At 55.8% G+C, this 17091-nt stretch overlaps 1 protein-coding gene across 5 annotated transcripts in view; it reads left to right on the top strand.

Moving 5' to 3' along the window:
* Window positions 1–1311: 1311 nt before the first annotated feature.
* TBC1D14 (TBC1 domain family member 14) overlaps window positions 1312–17091 on the top strand; it is a 95592-nt gene continuing 79812 nt past the window's right edge. For 3 of the 5 annotated variants that reach the window (XM_047799411.1, XM_047799410.1, XM_047799412.1), the window contains exons 1-2: window positions 1721–1854; window positions 11829–12570. In XM_047799411.1, coding sequence (XP_047655367.1) covers window positions 11846–12570 — 725 coding nt within the window. In that variant the 5' untranslated portion in view covers window positions 1721–1854; window positions 11829–11845. Of the gene's footprint in view, window positions 1356–1704; window positions 1855–11828; window positions 12571–17091 lie in introns of those variants that run through there. The other 2 variants (XM_047799409.1, XM_047799413.1) reach the window with 2 other exon arrangements.

The raw sequence follows: 17091 nt of genomic DNA, 5'->3' as shown, positions 1-17091 counted from the left end.
TTAGAGCTACGACCCAGGCAGGAGGAACAAGTCGCAGGTTCTTTGGCCCGCCGCCCGTGAGCACAGCCCAGACAAATTAACCTTCCATTTGCGTGCCTCCAGTGGCTGTGATGGAGACCTTACCAGGCCTGTCCCTGAACGCTCTGCTAGAGGCAGCTGCTCCTCTCCATGAAGTTTCCTATCTGATCTTTTTTTTGTTGCTGTCTTTTTAGGTCCGCACCTGTGGCATATGGAAGTTCCCAGGCAAGGGGTGGAATCAGAGCTGCAGCTGCCGACCTACACCACAGCCACAGCAACTCCAGATCAGAGCTGTGTCCGTGACCTACACCACAGCTCATGGCAGTGGCAGATCCTTAACCCACTGAGTGAGGCCAGGGGTGGAACCTGCGTCCTCATGGATACTAGTCGGATTTGTTTCTGCTGAGCCACGATGGGAACGCCTCCTCTCTGGTCATTTTGCCTGTGACAAGTCTCAGGGGCCTTGGGTGGTAGAAGCCCTGGAACCCAGGCCTTCCAGCTCCCAAACACCTCAGAAGAATTCAACAAACACTTCAATGTTTACTATTTGCCAGATTCAGGGAACACACCAGTAATCAAGATAAGCCTGGTTCAGCCCAAGGAGCCTAGGAGAAAGGAGAAAGGAGAGAGAGGAGAAAGGGGTCAATTACCAGGGAACAAGAGATTTCTTATTCAGGGTTTTGCATGATCTTGCAAGGCGGTTTGGGGCGGGGCATCTGGCTTCTGACCCCTCAGCTACTGTACGGCCTTGGAACCTGGGGCAACAGACTTCATCTCCCAACCTTCTGTACGTAGGTTTTGATCCGAGACCCTATCCCTTAAGTTTCTGTAATGTTGACGGGAAATAACGCACATGAACGCTAGGCCAGCGGTTCCCAAATGTGTCAGCACATCAGTTTCTAAAACTCTATCTCACCTCCGGGCCTCTGAAATTGGCCTGGGGTGTGCCAAGGGCTTTGAAATTTTCAAAAATCTCCAGGCGATACTGAAGTGCAGACAAGTTTGGGGGACCACGCATTCTGCACTAGCTCAAAAAAAAAAAAAAAGTACTGGAAAAGCCCGTTTTACAGATTAAGAGACCATGGCTGGCCAGGAATTCGTCAAAGCCACAGTCCCGAGGCTGCAAGTCCGGAGACCGAGCTCGGATCTTGACCATCTGATCCCTTCGGTCAGGTGGGGGCGGGGCCTCTCCTCCCCAGCACACCTGCTCCGGGGCAGGGGCGCTCATCGATGCGCTCCGCCGCTCGGCTCCCCACGCCTGGTCCCTGCCCGCTCGTGCCCCTTCCCCCTCCCGGCCGCTTCCCACTTCCAAGATGGCCGCGGGTGGAGCAGATCAGGTAAGGGAGCCCCTGGCGGGTGTCCACGGGGGCTCCGCGGGCATGAGGATCCCCTTAGGCCACCCCTCGAGGTCCCTCTTGGCCTTCAGGAGAGAAAAGGGCCGGCAACATAGCTCCGAGGCCAGCGGCGTGCGGTCGATCGGGCCGGAGGAGGGGCATCAAGACGAGCGTCGAGCTCGAGGAGCCGCGGCGGCGCGGCGGGGGGCGGCAGCCGGGGCGGAAGAGCGGCCGCTCGGGCAGGGCGCGGGGCGGGGCGAGGGCGCGCGGGGCGGGGCGAGGGCGCGCGGGGCGGGGCGAGGGCGCGCGGGGCGGGGCGAGGGCGCGCGGGGCGGGGCGAGGGCGCGCGCAGCTGTTGGCCGCGGGCGTCTAGCTTGCACCTGTGGGGCCGGTCCGCTGCTTGCAGCGCCCCGCGTCCTCTCCGCGCAATTTGCGGGTCCCGCGGGGCCTGGGCTGCGGGCCCGCGGGCCCCGGGGATGGCGTCGGAGCCGCACTAACTCCGGTACTGAGGGCCTCCAGCGAGGGCCGGGCCGCCAGGGAGGGAGGGGGCCGGGGCGCGCGGGGCCGCTGCCACCTGCTGCAGCGTTGGCCGGAGCCGGGAGGCGGCCTGAGGCGGGGCGGGGCGGGCTGCGCGGGTTCAGGTCCCGCCCGGGTGCCCCCTCGCCGAGCGACCGACGCTTCCTCCGGCGCCGAGGGAGCGCGTGGGGCCCGGGGAACATCGCGGAGCCCAGGCGGAGCTCGGTTCGTCTGCTCCTTCGCGCCCTGACACGCTCCTTTTCCGGAACTTGACGGAAAGTTTTCCCTCCAGATGCGCCAGGTTCTCCGGCGGGGAGCGGAGCCGGTCGGCGCGCAGAGCCGCGCCGCCTGACCCGCGGGACCCCCTGCACCTCGGAGCTCCCTTCAGTTGGGGCCTTCCCCACGTTGCGGCTCCCCGCCCCCCCAACCGCCAGGATCCCCTCTGCCTTGGAGTCCCCTTCCCCCGGGACCTCCGCCACCTCGGACGTCCCCTCTCCCCGACTCCCCCGTCCCCCTTCGTCTAGACGATTCAGCCCCCTGGAAGCCCCTCCGCCTCGGAGCTCCCGATCCCCTTGCTTCTCATATCCTTGTCCTTCCACGGACTTCCCCTTCGCTGGGGACCCCCTAGTCCCCGGGCCAGGGGCTCCCTTTTGCTTCAGAGACCCCTGTTCCTGGCTGCAGCCCTCTCCGCAGGCCTGGGGATCCTTCCCGCTGGGCGGACTGAGAGGCGGGAACCTGTGGCGGGAATGGGGAGCTGCCCTATTCCTTGAGGAAGGCATGGAGGGGGCTCAGAGCTGTGGGGCTGAGGCCCTGGGGGGGGGGGCTCCTCAGGATGCCGCAGGACTGGCCCACAGACTAGACCCCAGGCCTGGGCAGTGGGCGTTTTAGTGACTGGATCCTTGCCTGGCCATGGGAAACGATTTCTTTTTCTAAATTTCACTGCACCGTTTGGTCCAACGTGGAAGTGGAAGTGGAAGCTTTGCTTTGGAAGCTTCTCGGCGCAGGAAGCCCCTGGGCTTATTTACGGAGGCGGGCTGAGGACGGTGTCTTGGGGCCCGTGTCTATGGGATGCCGGCACCCCACTGTTGTCTTTGCTGCCTTTGTGGAGGCTGGGTTGCTGCTGGGCCCTGTTAGGTGCTTTGCGTGGGGCCAGACCAGAACTTAGAGCCGTCACCTCCTCTTGCCCGAGTTTATCTGGCAGCACCAATCCACATCTCAAGTTCTCCACGTCTTACCTGTCCCACTGGGATCCTCCTCCCCCTCCCCCTCCCCCCAGCCGAGGCTGTCTTACTACTGCCTTGGTTGTGGTATGTTTGACCCCTTGAGATTGTGGGCTCTGTCTGATGCCCAGCCCTAACGAGAACCGGGCATGTCCTTGGGGCCCATGGTTATTGCGTGGGTACATCCTTTGGGAAACATGAAGGAAGCTAAAGGGACGGGTTCGGGGTCACCCAGCTGGAGAGAAGCTGGGATAAGGGTCAAACTGAGGCCGGTCCCAGGGCCAGGCTCTGCCCATCTTAGTGACCTTCACTGTCCCAGCAAGTCCCTCCCTGCTCAGCGCTTTGTGTTGCACTGAGCTTGGCCTGCTCCATGCTTGTGAAACTAGTTTTTACAATCTGCCCCCAGCGCACTCTCTCAGGCTCTGCATCAGAGCTGCCTCCGCTGATGCCTGCAGTTCCTCCTCCTTAGGGACCCTTTCTGGGCTTCTCCAGCCCTCCCCTCCTCCACTTCCCTATCTCTCCATCCCACTGCTCCCCTTTGTCCGATGGGTGAGTTCTTTTCCTTCCAGCATCCATATCCCCGTGCTTGTGCTCTGCTGAAGGCCTTTCTAATGGAGAGGACGCAGCTTATCAGTTTTAGGATCTGTGTTAGGATCTGCCTTTCCCGTTGGTCAGACCTAACCATCGTGTCCCTCGCCTCAGCATGGGGTGCCTGCCCAACATGTGGTGGAGCTTTGAGACGTTGGGGGAAGATCCGTCCTCACGAAAGACATTTATACCTGGCACGTGAACGAGTTTTAAGAAAAGGAATGTATGTTGTTTGTTAATGTTTGTTTGAGAGGGGATAGAGATTTTCTAGGGCTTGGGTTTAGAATTCTAGATGGTTAGCCTTCTAGATAATAGACGTGGGCTAATCACGTTTTACAGGTGGAGAAGCCGAGGCCCAGCGCTCAGCCAGTGCCACTGCGAAGGTGTGAGGAGAGGTGGGGGTGGCAGGGCAGAGCCATCCAGTGAGGCTGTGCAGATACAGACTGGCTGTGTCTGGGCTTGCTTAGGCTAACGAGTTGTTAGAATAGTGGGCTTGGGTCGGTTGGCTCTGTCAGGTGCCTGGGAAGAGTAGCACGAGTCAGCACCTTCTAAGGCACGATTCTAAAGGCTTTATGTGGGTTTCTTCGCTCCACACCCCTGACTCCCAGTCTTGTCTACTGCCTAATGAGGTAGTGTTTCTGATGGTGCCTATTTGACTGCATGGAAATTGAGGCACAGAGAAGTTGAGAAACTAGCTCCAAATCACACAGTTGTTAAGTGGAGGAGCTGGGATTTGAACCCAAGGAGTCTGCCTCCAGAACCTATAAGGCTGTACTGGAGGCATATGGAAGTTCCCAGGCTAGGGATCGAATCAGAGCCGCAGCTGCAGGCCTACACCACAGCCACAGCCACGCCACATCCGAGCCTTGCCAGTGACCTACCCCACAGCTCAAGGCAACGCTGGATCCTTAACCTACTGGGCGAGGAGGCCAGGGATCCAACCTGTGTCCTCATGGATACTAGTCGGGTTTGTTACCGCTGCGCCACCACAGGAACTCCTGGAACCTACATTTTTTTTTTTTTTCCCTTGTGTATTTTATTTTTAAATCTTTTCTTTCGAAGTCTAACATACATACAGAGAAGTCTAAATATTGTTGTGTTTAGCTTTCACTTATCGCAGAGTTTAGGGTATGTATTCTCAAGCACTCCAGCAAGCCGTGCATGCACTTTGGTGTCAAATCTGGTTTGAGTCCAGTTTCTCTTGCCATGTGACCTTGAGTAAGTCCCTCAGCCTCTCTGAATCTCACAGTGTCTTCAGTGAACTTGGCAGGCCTGTGATGGTTAGTGCATGTGACAGCTCCTAGTGCGCTTGGTATATGTAAATGTTCAGTAAGTTGTTAGTCTTATTAATAATTAAGATTCTGGATTGTGTCGGCTTTGTTAAGTGGTCTGTCTTCTTCACCTGTTAGTTGCCTCTCAGTCACTTAACAGGTACTTATGATGATTAGTTTTAGTAAATCACTACGGGAGTTCCCGTCGTGGCATAGCGGAAGTGAATCCGACTGGGAACCATGAGGTTGCCGGTTCGATCCCTGGCCTCAGTCAGTGGGTTAAGGATCCAGCGTTGCTGTGAGCTGTGGTGTAGGTCACAGATGTGGTTCGGATCTGGCATTGCTGTGGCTGTGGTGTGGACCGTGGGATACAGCTCCGATTAGACCTCTAGCCTGGGAACCTCCACATGCTGCGGGAGCGGCCCTAGAAAAGACCAAAAAATAAAATAAAATAAAATAAAATAAGAAGTGTTGAGTACCAGGTGCCTCATAGTTGCTATTCACCCTCCAGAGAAACATATTGGGCTTCTAGGAAATTCTTTTTTTAGGATTCCTTTTATCCTGAAGGATACCTCATTTAAAAAAACAAAACTACTTTTCCGGTTGACTTTTCCATTCTGCGTGATGCCCGTTAATCCATTACTTTCGGCTGCTTGGTCACCAGTGGAGAACGCATGTCTGCCTTCGGGCTCTAGGAGAAGCAGGGCTTACCCAGGGGTTGTGGGTTACAGACTTGAGCTCAAGCCCCAGCTGCTGCCACAGGCAAGTGGAGGCCTGCGTACGCTGTGTGCCTCAGTTTCCTCCTCTGTGCAGCGGGGATCACAGCTGGCACAGAGGGCTGTCGGGGGCTATAAAAATAGAGTGGCAGAGTTCCTGTGTGGCTCAGTGGGTTAAGGATCCCGCATTGTCACTGCTGTGGCTTGGGTTCGATCCCTGGCCCAGGAACTTCTCATGTTACAAGCTTCGCACAGTGCCTGGTGCTCATGAAATTGCAGTTTTATGGTGATGCTCTGGTGTCATCGGGTGTTGCAGACACAGTTCCTGCCCTCTTTTTTTTTTTTTTTTTGCTTTTTAGGGCTGCACTCACAGCACATGAAGGTTCCCAGGCTAGGGGTCGAATTGGAGCTGTTGCCGCCAGCCTACACCACAGCCACAGAAATGCCAGATCCGAGCCATGTCTGCAACCTACACCACAGCTCACGGCAACACCAGATCCTTAACCCACTGAACAAGGCCAGGGATCAAACCCACAACCCCATGGTTCCTAGTCGGACTCGTTTCTGCTGCGCCAAGATGGGAATTCCAGTTCCAGCCCTCTTGAAACCTCTGCTCTGACAGATACCAGGTACGCCCTCAGGCCGTGGCCGATAGAAGGGAGCTGTGTGTGCCCGCCTCTGAAGCCGATGGGTATGGAAACCAGCGGCAGAGCCGGGGTGGTGGGAGGCTTGGCAGCAGAGATGCTCGCCCCCTCCCTGGAGGGTCCAGGAGAGCAGCGCTGTCCCTGCGCTGGCAGGGGTGCGAGGAGCCGCCGTTCCCCGCAGCAACCCGAGAGGACTGGGACGGGGTGGGGGTGGGGGTGGGGGTGCTCGTGGGGGGCAGGAGGGAGCGCGGAGGCGGAGGTGGCGCGGGAGGATGTCCGCATGGCCGGGCAGCGACACGGCTCCCCGAGGCGCCAGTGAGTGGATGTCCCCCCTGGGGACGTAACTAAACCTTCTGGTTCTGATTTTCACAAACTGTTTCATTTGTGAAGACGTGGTCAAGACCCAGTCCCATTGCTGTTTAAGGAGGAGAAAATTAAACTGCTGTTTCAAGATGGACTTGTTTTCCGAAGCCTTGCTCAGGGTCCGTGGCAGAGCTGCTGTCTGTTTTGTGCCTCGTGTTAAACTGAGGACGGGCCGGCCCAGGGAAGGCTTCCCAGTCTCTCTTTGCCGCCTTCAGAGCTCGGTTTCGTGGCGGCGAGGGGGTCTCAGGCGGCCTCGGTGCCTGGAAGCAGCAGCCTTCGCCTCCCCGCGAGTGCGTCTCTCTCACCTGGGCGGGGTGCGGCTCAGCATCACACCTGGGCCTGGGCCAGGCCCGGGGGACCCTGAGAGCTGAGGCCGCGGCACCGCGCGGGCCGGGGCTGGGGTCTCAGGAGACTTTGCGAAGCAACCGAAAAGGGAGCTTTTGTTTGACTTTGCTGAACCGTCAAGCGTTGATGGCGTCGCCGCAGCGCACTGTGCCCAGGGCAGAGCTCGCGGGGTCTGCCACCCTCACGCGCTGCCGGGAGCGCGCTGGGAGCGTTTCCTTCCTCTTGGGTGACCTCCGCCGCTCTTCTTCTCGAAACACAACCCAGCTCGCCACAGAGGTTTCTTGAATGGACTGTCCCTGAAACCTGTCCACTCAGAATGTAGTTGTTAATAATTTATTCAGCAAGTCGAGTTTTTTAATCCTTGACCACGCCAGGCACTTGGCCAGGCAGTGGTGTCCAGAAACCATTAGCGTGTGCCTGTCTGAAGCCTGGGAGCGACGGAAGAACTACTGTATAGACGGTCGTTGAGGGTGGGATGTGGCCGCTGGGAGCTAGGAGGAAGCGGGGCCCAGAGCTTCCTGGGAGAGCTGGGCAAGGCATCTCAGGGGCGCGGCCTTGCAGGTGGGCTGTGTCCTAGAGGCACCTGCTCCCGATCCCAGGGCTGAGGCCAAGCTGGGGAGGGTACCTGAGGCCGAGGCGCAGCATGGCTGGGTGTTGAGGGAGGTGAGGGGGACAGCGTGAGGCTGGGGGGCTGGCAGGGACAGATGAGCAGGGCCCTATGCCAGGCTGGGGAATTTAGGCTTACTCTGTCTTTAGAAAATGTGTGACTTGGAGGCAGGCCACCTGCAGCTGGCCTTCTGGCTGGCTTCCAGAGTCCAGCCTGCAGCCTCTCGGGGAAGCACGCCCTTTGTTAGAGTGGCTGCCCCCATCGGAGGGCAGGTGCTTTCGAGGGTGGCTTCTGGTTTGGTGGCATTGGTGGCACCAGGGGAAAGAGCTTCAGGACGGCGGCTGGCACCTTGCAGAGATGGTTTTAGAGCATATGATGCAACCGGAAGTACCTTTTCCCTTTCAGGGTTATTTCTCCGAAGGCTGACACCCTGCTCCTCGGGTTTGAGGAACTTAAACTGGACTTGGAGCCAGTAGAGGCCTCACAGGTCCCTCAGCTTCTCCCTAGAAGAGGCCCTGGGGCTGCTCTCCGTGGCCCCCAAGAAGGAGGAGAGGAGGAAGGGCGAGGCCACTGCCAGCGGCTCTGGACTCTGTCCAGCCCGGGTGCCCTCTTCCCTGTGCGTCTGTCTCGGCCCCTCAGAGCAGAAGGGCCTTTGGATTCAGTTAACACACTTGTTATGTGTTCCTCTTTATTCCAGTGCCAGAATTTCAGATTAAATTCATTTTTTTTTTCGGGTACTGAAGCTCTTTACGTGGCTCAAGTAAAGGAAATTCACATTTACTCGGCACCTGCTGGTACCTCACCCACCCTCTGCATTTCATTTTTCCTTAGACCAGCCTGCGGGTTCTGTGGTGTGGCCCCATTTCACTGCTGGGGAGGTGGGACGTTGAGGCTCCGAGAGGTTAGCCTCTCCCCAGCTAGCAAGTGGCAGAGCTGGAATTTTAGCTGGACCTGTCGAAGGGTCTCAGCTCTGCTGCGTGTGAGCAGTACCTCTTGTGTTCATGGCTTTTTGCCAGTTTGACCTGTTTGTGTGTCGATGGTGTTTTGTTGTCACCTTTGACATTGTCAAAGCTTAGCTCTTAACTGTGTGCTAAAAACGTTTCATCCCCCGCCCTACCTCTCTCTCCCTTCCTTTCTTTCCCGCACCCTCGGCATATGGAGGTTCCCAGGCTGGGGACGAATCAGAGCTGCAGCTGCCGGCCTACACCACAGCCACAGCAATGTGGGATCTGAGCCACATCTGCAACCTACACCACAGCTCACGGCAACGTTGGATCCTTAACCCACCGAGGGAGGCCAGGGATGGAACCCGCATCCTCATGGATACTAGTCGGGTTTGTTACCACTGTGCCACAACAGGAACTTCAAAAAAAGTTTCTTACTGTATTTTCCTTTTAATTAAAAAAATGTAGAACTTTCAAATTTGTATACAAATCTGTCTTCTTGTGTCCTCCTGCAGTGAAACTTGTGACATCACAGCAAAGTTCAGTCCAGGAGTTTTCCCAGGGCAGGGGTCCAGAGGCAGTTTGCTGTGGCCTTGCCTGGGAGGGACTCATGGCTGGGGACTCAGGGAGGGGCTCTAGCCCAGGAAATTCAGGGCAGAGTGAATTGCAGAACATCAGACACGTGTTCCCGTGTGGTGACGTGAAGCCTGGGTCCTTTAGGATGAACCGAGGTTTTGCTCTGAGAGTCAGGGGCACTTTATTTTGTGCGACACCTTTATAATCTCGCTTTTGTGTGAGGCTGTACTTGTATTCTTGTTTTGGCGTAATGCAGTGTGATTCTACCTTCTAAGAAAAATTGTTAACCAATTGGTACACCACCACGATTAAACAATCCTTCCTTCCTTGCTGGGTCGTATTTCAAGTTTTTATGTATGGTTGAGTCTATTTCTGAATTCTGCATTTGAGTTCATTCTGTCTTATTTCTGTTTTTGCTCTAGCCATTGCACTGGGTGCCTGGTTCCTTCACTTCCCGGGAGGGAGGAAAATCAGCCCTCCCCCGTTTTTGGCTTTGAATGAATTTGCTTTTGCTGTGTTGACATTGAGAGGCAGGCCAGGCTTCCTGGAGGGGAGCAGGAAGCTCATTGCAGAAGCAAAATAACACCCACAAGGGAGTGGTTATTAGTGTTATTGCCCGGCTTTAAACCTTCCGCGACTTGCTGTTTGATGATAGCAGCTACCAAGGTGCCTGCTGGCCGGGGTGGGCGGGGGGTAGTGCACCTGCCTAACGCCCTTCTCACGGCTTTAATCCTCCCAGGGGGGCCGTCCTGTGCTGTCGGGACCAGAATCCAGGAACGACCAGAGTGTCCTTTTTGTTGTTGTTCTACTCCATGGGTCAAAATTTTTTTTTTAATTAATGATTTTAATTTTTTCCGTTATAGCCGGTTACAGTGTTCTGTCAGTTTTCTACTGTACGGCAAAGTGACCCAGTCTCCTCCTCTCTCTCTCACACGCACACACAGTCTTTTTCTCATGTTGTCCTCCATCCTGTTCCATCATAAATGACTAGATAGAGGATCTGGCAGCAGGATCTCGTTGCTCATCCACTCCAAATGCAAGTCTGCATCTCTTAACCCCAGACTCCCCGTCCATCCCACTCCCTCCCCCTTCGCAACCGCAAGTCTGTTCTCCAAGTCCATGAGTTTCTTTTCTGTAGATAGGTTCATTTGTGCCGTAAATTAGATTCCAGATGTGAGTGATGTCGCATGGTGTCTGTCTTTCTCTTTCTGACTGACCTGACTTAGTATGAGCGTCTCTAGTGCCATCCTGGGTCAAATTTAAATGCACCACTAGGTTTCTTCAGCTTTTGACATTTTAAAGGATGATAAAAGGGAACATAGCACATGCCGGGGTCTCAGTCCTCTGGGACTATGCTGTCCAGGCTGATGCGCTGCCCACTCCCTCATCCGAGCCTTAGGTCAGGGAACTGTGGGCAGGGTCTGTGTGTCGCCAGCAGCTCTGACTCTCCTCGCTCAGGTGTTTACTGCAGGTTCAAGGTCTTTATTTTTTCCTTTATTGATTGTCTGCCTTCTGACCTGGATTTTTAAAACCCCCAACTAAGCCGCTTACCCACTAGGTATGGCTTATTTTGGGGTCAGTCCTGTAGATCCCAGCTTGGCCGCTAAGTACCAATATGGTCTGGGACCTGTTTCTTTTTATTATTATTATTATTTTTTTGTCTTTTCGCTTTTTTCTAGGGCCACTCCCGTGGCATATGGAGGTTCCCAGGCTAGGGGTCGAATTGGAACTGTAGCCGCTGGCCTACACCACAGCTACAGCACCTTGGGATCCGAGCCACGTCTGCGACCTACACCATAGCTCATGGCAACACTGGATCCTTAACCCACTGAGCAAGGTCAGGGATGGAACCTGCAACCTCATGGTTCCTGGTCAGATTTGTTAACCTCTGAGCCATGACGGGTACTCCTATTATTATTATTTTTTTAATAGTTATTTCCCCAATGCAATTTTTTTTCCTCCTGCCCAGCATGGTGACCCAGTTACACATACATGTACACATTCTATTTTCGCACATTATCATGCTCCATCATAAGTGACTAGACCTAGTTCCCAGGGCTGCACAGCAGGAACTGGACCTGTTTCTTAGCCTGAGCCTCGCTTTAGGCCCAACCTTGTAGACCTGGGTACAGTGACTCACGCACTGGGGAGAGCCATGGCCGACTTGGATGTGCCGGGGGTAATCTCACTGCACATGGCGTGTACAGCTTATCTCTTTTTCCTTCTTGATTTTTCTGCTGTCTCGGAGCAAGCAGAACCTTGACTTACGTATGGGTGTTGAATTCACACACTTTCAGCAGAGGTATCTTGTTGATCATTTAAAAAGCCACGAGAAACAAGACCCTCCTCTCTGCCTGGCACAATCCCCACGTTCCCAGCGCTGTCCTGGGATCACTGATGAGACCCCTGGGGCGGTGATGACAACTGGCAACACCGCAGAGCCAAGCTGGCTCACTAACCCGCTGCGCCGCAGAGGGAACTCCCAGCTCCCGGTTATTTTATGTCATGATAACACATGTTAAAACTCTGGCTCTGCTCCTGCATTAAAACTTGGGTGCGTTGGACTTTTTTCTCAAGGATTCTTCCTCCAAAAACGGGGCATGAGAACATTTGAACGTGCGTCAGAGGAGTTGCCTCTTCGGCTTTTACAGCCACTAAATGTTCATCTTTGTGGGTTTTTCCCTAGTTTCTCCTCGGACCAAGATGACTGATGGGAACCTTTCCGCCTCTACAAATGGCGTAGCCTTGATGGGCCTTCTGGACGCTCGGCCAGGAAACCACATTCAGAACCTGCACCCCTTGAATCTCAAGGCACCCCGCTCCCTCTCGCTGCCGGAGTCCGGGCCCCAGCTGAAACCGGGGGCTTTGGAGGACCGGCACAGCCTCAAGTCGGTGGACTCGGGGATCCCCACCCTAGAGATCGGCAACCCGGAACCCGTGCCCTGCAGCGTGGTCCACGTGAAGAGGAAGCAGTCCGCGGCCGAGGTCGTCCCTGAGCGGGCCTGCCAGAGCGCGTGCCCGCTGCCGTCCTGCGCGCCCCCGGCCCCGGGCTGCGGCGCCGAGCGGGAGCCGAGCGTGCGCAAGTCCTCCACGTTCCCCAGGACGGGCTATGACTCGGTGAAGCTCTACAGCCCCAGCTCCAAGGCCCTGAGCCGCAGCGACAATGTCTCTGTCTGCAGCGTGTCCAGCCTGGGCACGGAGCTGTCCACCACGCTGTCCGTCAGCAATGAGGACATCTTGGACCTCGTGGTCACGAGCAGCTCCAGCGCCATCGTGACCCTGGAGAACGACGATGACCCCCAGTTCACGGACGTCACCTTGAGCGCTGGCAAGGAAGCCCGCGACCCACGCCCGCCAGACGGTGCCGACCCCGCCGAGGAGGGGAGGAAACTGAGGCTGTTGGGGCCGTTCAGTAGCTTCTTCACACGGTAAGGCCGCCGTGGTCTCTCCAGCAGGGCCGCTCACTCAGTGCTGGCCCTGGGTCTTGGCTGGCACGTGTTGCCTGTTTCCTGCCTGGTGAGCAGGAGGTGTCGCATAGACAGTCGGGCCTTTTCCCGACGGCCCAGAGTCTGTGGCCTCGTGTGTAGGACTGGCGTGCTGCTGATTCCGTGGTCGCCTTCCTCACTGCCAGCTGCCACTTCTGTGGCTCCGGCTCCCTCACACAGTCTCTTGGCACTTCCTGGCCTCTGACCTGCGGTGGCGGAGGGGCACCGACAAGTGGCCGCTGTGATCAAATCGCCCCTTTGTCAGCTTCATCCTCTGCCGGGCCCTTTACGCTGGTAACTTGTGTTTCTTGGGCCATGTGTGGGCTGCTGGTGAGGGTGGCATCAGAGTTAGTAGCCCACGTGTCGGGGCTCAGCCCCCACGGGCATAACCTGGGGCTCGTATTTCCGGCCCTGGATGTGCCCCCTGGGCTTCTGCATGGCTGTGCTCTTTGCTCAGCTGTGGCTGTCCCTGCCCTGCAGCCACACTTGTTCCCACTTGTGTCAGGACCCAGCTGTACGTCTTGCTCCCCGGGGTGCCCTGCCCCTCAGGCGCTGACCCAGGGATGCTGGGGGTCCTGGGTCTCACCTCCAGCTCACCTGCCGCTCATCCAGCTTCTGCCTCTTTTTTGTGCTCTCATGTTTTCGTTCAACAGTGTTTTGTGTTTGTCTGAGACTCTGCTCCGACAGGAGGAATACGGCAGAGACAGTGACTTCGGGTGGGCATGCAGGCGCGGGTGTGGAGGTGGCCCCCCTCAGTCAGTCGCAAAGGCAGTCGTGAGCCCCCGGACTGTGCAGTGCTGCCTGGAAGGGCCGAGGGGCTCTGGAAGGGCCGTTGGCTGCACGGCCGCTCTGGGCCCAGGGCCCGGCCGACGGGAGCGCTTCTGCGGCCGGCCTGGCTGCTCCTGTGTGTGCCTGGATCAGGGCCCACGTGGGACACTTTGTGGCACTGAGTGTTCCTCGAGAGGGTGTGATGGGCCAGCCAGCGTCAGCTGGGGACTTCGGTGGCTGTGGGCACACACGGCAACTTGGGCTGCCTCGGTGTTGTCATCAGCTGAGGGCTGATCTTGGGTGAGTCTGAGCCCAGCCCTGAGGGAAGGGAGCTCCCGTTCGGTCATGGTTTTGTCTCTGGTGTGCGTACAGACAGGTGGTGCTGCCTCCAGGAGGAATCCTGGTCCCAGCTCTTGGTGGCCGCGCGATTGCCTTCAGTGGGAGGGACCCGAGACCCGGGCGGGGACTGGGGGAGAGACTCACTGTCCCCGCTGAGGCCACAGCCCTAAAATAGTGCTGCTGCCGTTCCGATTTGTGTGGCCGAGCTGTTCCCTTCACTCGGATCCGTCTCTGAACACCATCTGGGTGCCTGTTAAATATGGCTCTTCAGGATCCAGCCCAGAGCTCCCGAATCAGAATCTCCGGGGGACGACCTTGGGGACAGCTTTTCAGAATCACCCGGGTTCTTGGCAACTTTGGGAAACCTTGCATGAAAGAGGGGTTGGCTGTGAAACAGCACAGAGGAAAGAGCTTAGCTTTCCTTTCAGCAGGTCTGCAGCCACGAGCTAGCTGTGTGACTTTGAACAAGTTGCTTCACCTCTCTGAGTTAGCTCTCTCACCTCTTAAAATAGCACTAGCAGGTGCCTAGCCAATGGTGCCTGTTAGGTTGCTGATGCTGACGTGCTCCTTGTGTGCTCTTACCTGCGTCATCCTTGTCATTTGCTTTCTGTCTCGGCTTCTCCATCTGCAGAGTGGGTGCCATGAGACCCACTCCTGTGGCGGTCACGGGGAGGAGGTGGGCTCACGTGGGGCAGACCCAGCAGAGCAACCTTTGAAGCATCAGTTACTCTCTGTGATAATCGTGGCCCTTGCCTTGTCTGCTGCCTTGGTCTTACCGTCTGTGTCGGAGTCTCTTTTCCTTTGAAAGGAAGCACCATCGGTTACTGCCAATTGTGTCTTGAAAATCTTTCGCAGCTTTGTGCCTTGGAAACTCAATCTCCCCTCTTCGTCTTGTTTCTGAATTCTTGTCTCTTTGCCCTTGTTTTGATGGCTGTGACATTATCATTGTGAGCTATTGTTGAGTACCTTTGGGAAGCAGGTGGAATATTAATGACGAGTAAAGTAAGACTGCTGATGTCATGGGCCAAGTGTAGTGAATTTTTTGTCCCAGGGTCTTTTTCTTTTCTCTTCAGGGCCGCACTTGCGGCATGTGGAAGTTCCCAGGCTAGGGGTCAAATTGGAGCTGCAGCTGAGGCCTATGCCACAGCAACGCCAGATCCGAGCCGTATCTGTGATCTAGGTCACAGCCTGTGGCAACGCTGGATCCTTAACCCACTCAGAGAGGCCAGGGATCGAACCTGCATCCTCACGGATACTTGTCGGGTTCTTAACCTGCCGACCCACAGCAGGAACTCCTGTCCTGGAGCCTTAAGTGTTAGAGAAGAGTTAATCTATCATTCCTTTGAGGGGAAAAAGGGGGTCCTGTCCCAAAAATGTTTGGAGCCGTCTAAACATTTTGCAGACGAGTAACAGAGGGGGCCTGGCCCTCAGCAGGTACTCGGAGGGCTGCGGACTGGGTGCGTTTTTGTGGAGGGCAGGCCTGAGGCCAGAGCTGGGCCTTTGCGGTTCCCAGCCCGGCTTCTGCATCCTCCAAGTTCTCCTTGCTGTCCCTCGGCCCAGCGGCTCCCTCTGCCCTGGTGCCGCTCGTTCTTGTCCTGTCTGAGTCTGCCTCCGGGGTGTGGAGAGCATGCAGGCAGTACCATGGAAGGCCAGTCCAGAGGATGAGGCTCGGGAGAAGCGCCGGCGATCTGGGTCAGGGAGCTTGTAGCCTCCGGGAGCAGACCTGGTGGTGACCCTGACTGATGAGGGTGGCCCAGCCGAGTCAGGAGCCAGCGAAGCCAGGAGGGCCCCATGGAAGCCCAGGTCCAGCTCCTGTTTGTGCCTCTGCCCCTTTCTGCCCACAGACTGCAGTCCGCACACTCCACCCTGAGCCTGGAGATGGTCCCTGCCCTCAGGGGCTTGCTGCCAGTGGGGGAGACAGACGCACGCTGCAGGGGTGGGGTATGAGTATGGACATGGGCGAGTGTGTGTGTGTGTGTATGTTTGGGGGGTACTGAGGTCAGGAGTGCTGGTTCAGGAGTCAGGCTGGCTGGATTCAGTGTGAGCTGTCCTACTTAATAGCTGTGTGACCTTGGGCAAGTCACTTCACCTCTCTGAGCCTTAAGTGGGGCATCTAGCACATTTCCTGGCACTACGTAAGCAGGAGCTGTCAATGATTCAGACATAAATATTCTCATTTCTAGGAGTTCCCTGGTGGCCTATTTATTGGTCAAGGATTCGGTGTTGTCACTGCTGTGGCTTGGGTTCAACCCCTGGCCCAGGAACTTCTGCATGTTGTGGGTGCAGCCAAAAATTTATTATTTCTAAAAAATGTGTTTCCTAAAGCTTTTATTAGTTCTTATCCTCCTATTGTACCTTCCTCCAGTCAATCAGTCCATTATTGAAAAAGACCAAGAGTTTTCCCCTTTGTCCCTGTCGACGTTTTGGGGAGGTCAGTCTTTGTGTGTGGGAGGTTGTCCTGTGCACTGAGGCTGTTTAGTAGCATCTCTGGCCTTTACCCACTAGATGCCAGTAGTACCTCTCCAGTTGTGACAACCAAAATCCATCCTCAGATGTTGCCAGATGTCCCCAGAGGGGCAGGGTGGGTGGGGTAGGAGGGGTGGACGGAATCAGCCAGCCATTGAGAACCACTGAGCTAGCAGTTGTAAATGCTGGTATTTAATTGCTTCTTTGCAGGAAATTTACTAATGTAATGTATGTATTTTTATTAAAGTATAATTGAGTTCCCGTCGTGGTGCAGTGGTTAACGAATCTGACTAGGAACCATGAGGTTGCGGGTTCGGTCCCTGCCCTTGCTCAGTGGGTTAACGATCCGGCGTTGCTGTGAGCTGTGGTGTAGGTTGCAGACGCGGCTCGGATCCCGCGTTGCTGTGGCTCTGGCGTAGGCCGACGGCTACAGCTCCGATTCGACCCCTAGCCTGGGAACCTCCATGTGCCGTGGGAGCGGCCCAAGAAATAGCAAAAAGACAAAAACAAAGTATAATTGATTTACAATTTATGTTAATTTCAGTGATTCGCTATTTTAGTAGATTTACTCCATTTAAAGTTATTATAAGAGTCCTTTGTGGCACAGGGGGTTAAGGCTCTGGTATTGTCCCTGCAGCAGCTCGGGCTGCTGCTGTGGTGCAGGTTCGATTCCTGGTCTGGGAACTTGCATGTGTCTTGGGTATGGCCACCCCCCAAAAGGAACAAAAGCTATTATAAAATATTAGCTATAGTCCACTAATGTGATATCTTTTGAGCAGGATCCTCATTTTATGTAGAAGGCAGGAAATGTGTAAAGAGACCCTCTGAGCTCAGTGTGGTGTTAACGGCCTTTATCTGAAAAGCCGGACCGCAAACACGAGAGGAATTCTG

The sequence above is a fragment of the Phacochoerus africanus genome, chromosome 10 (genome assembly GCF_016906955.1).
Source record: "Phacochoerus africanus isolate WHEZ1 chromosome 10, ROS_Pafr_v1, whole genome shotgun sequence".
Taxonomy (NCBI): Eukaryota; Metazoa; Chordata; class Mammalia; order Artiodactyla; family Suidae; genus Phacochoerus; species Phacochoerus africanus.
This window is presented reverse-complemented; position numbering and strand designations above follow the sequence as displayed.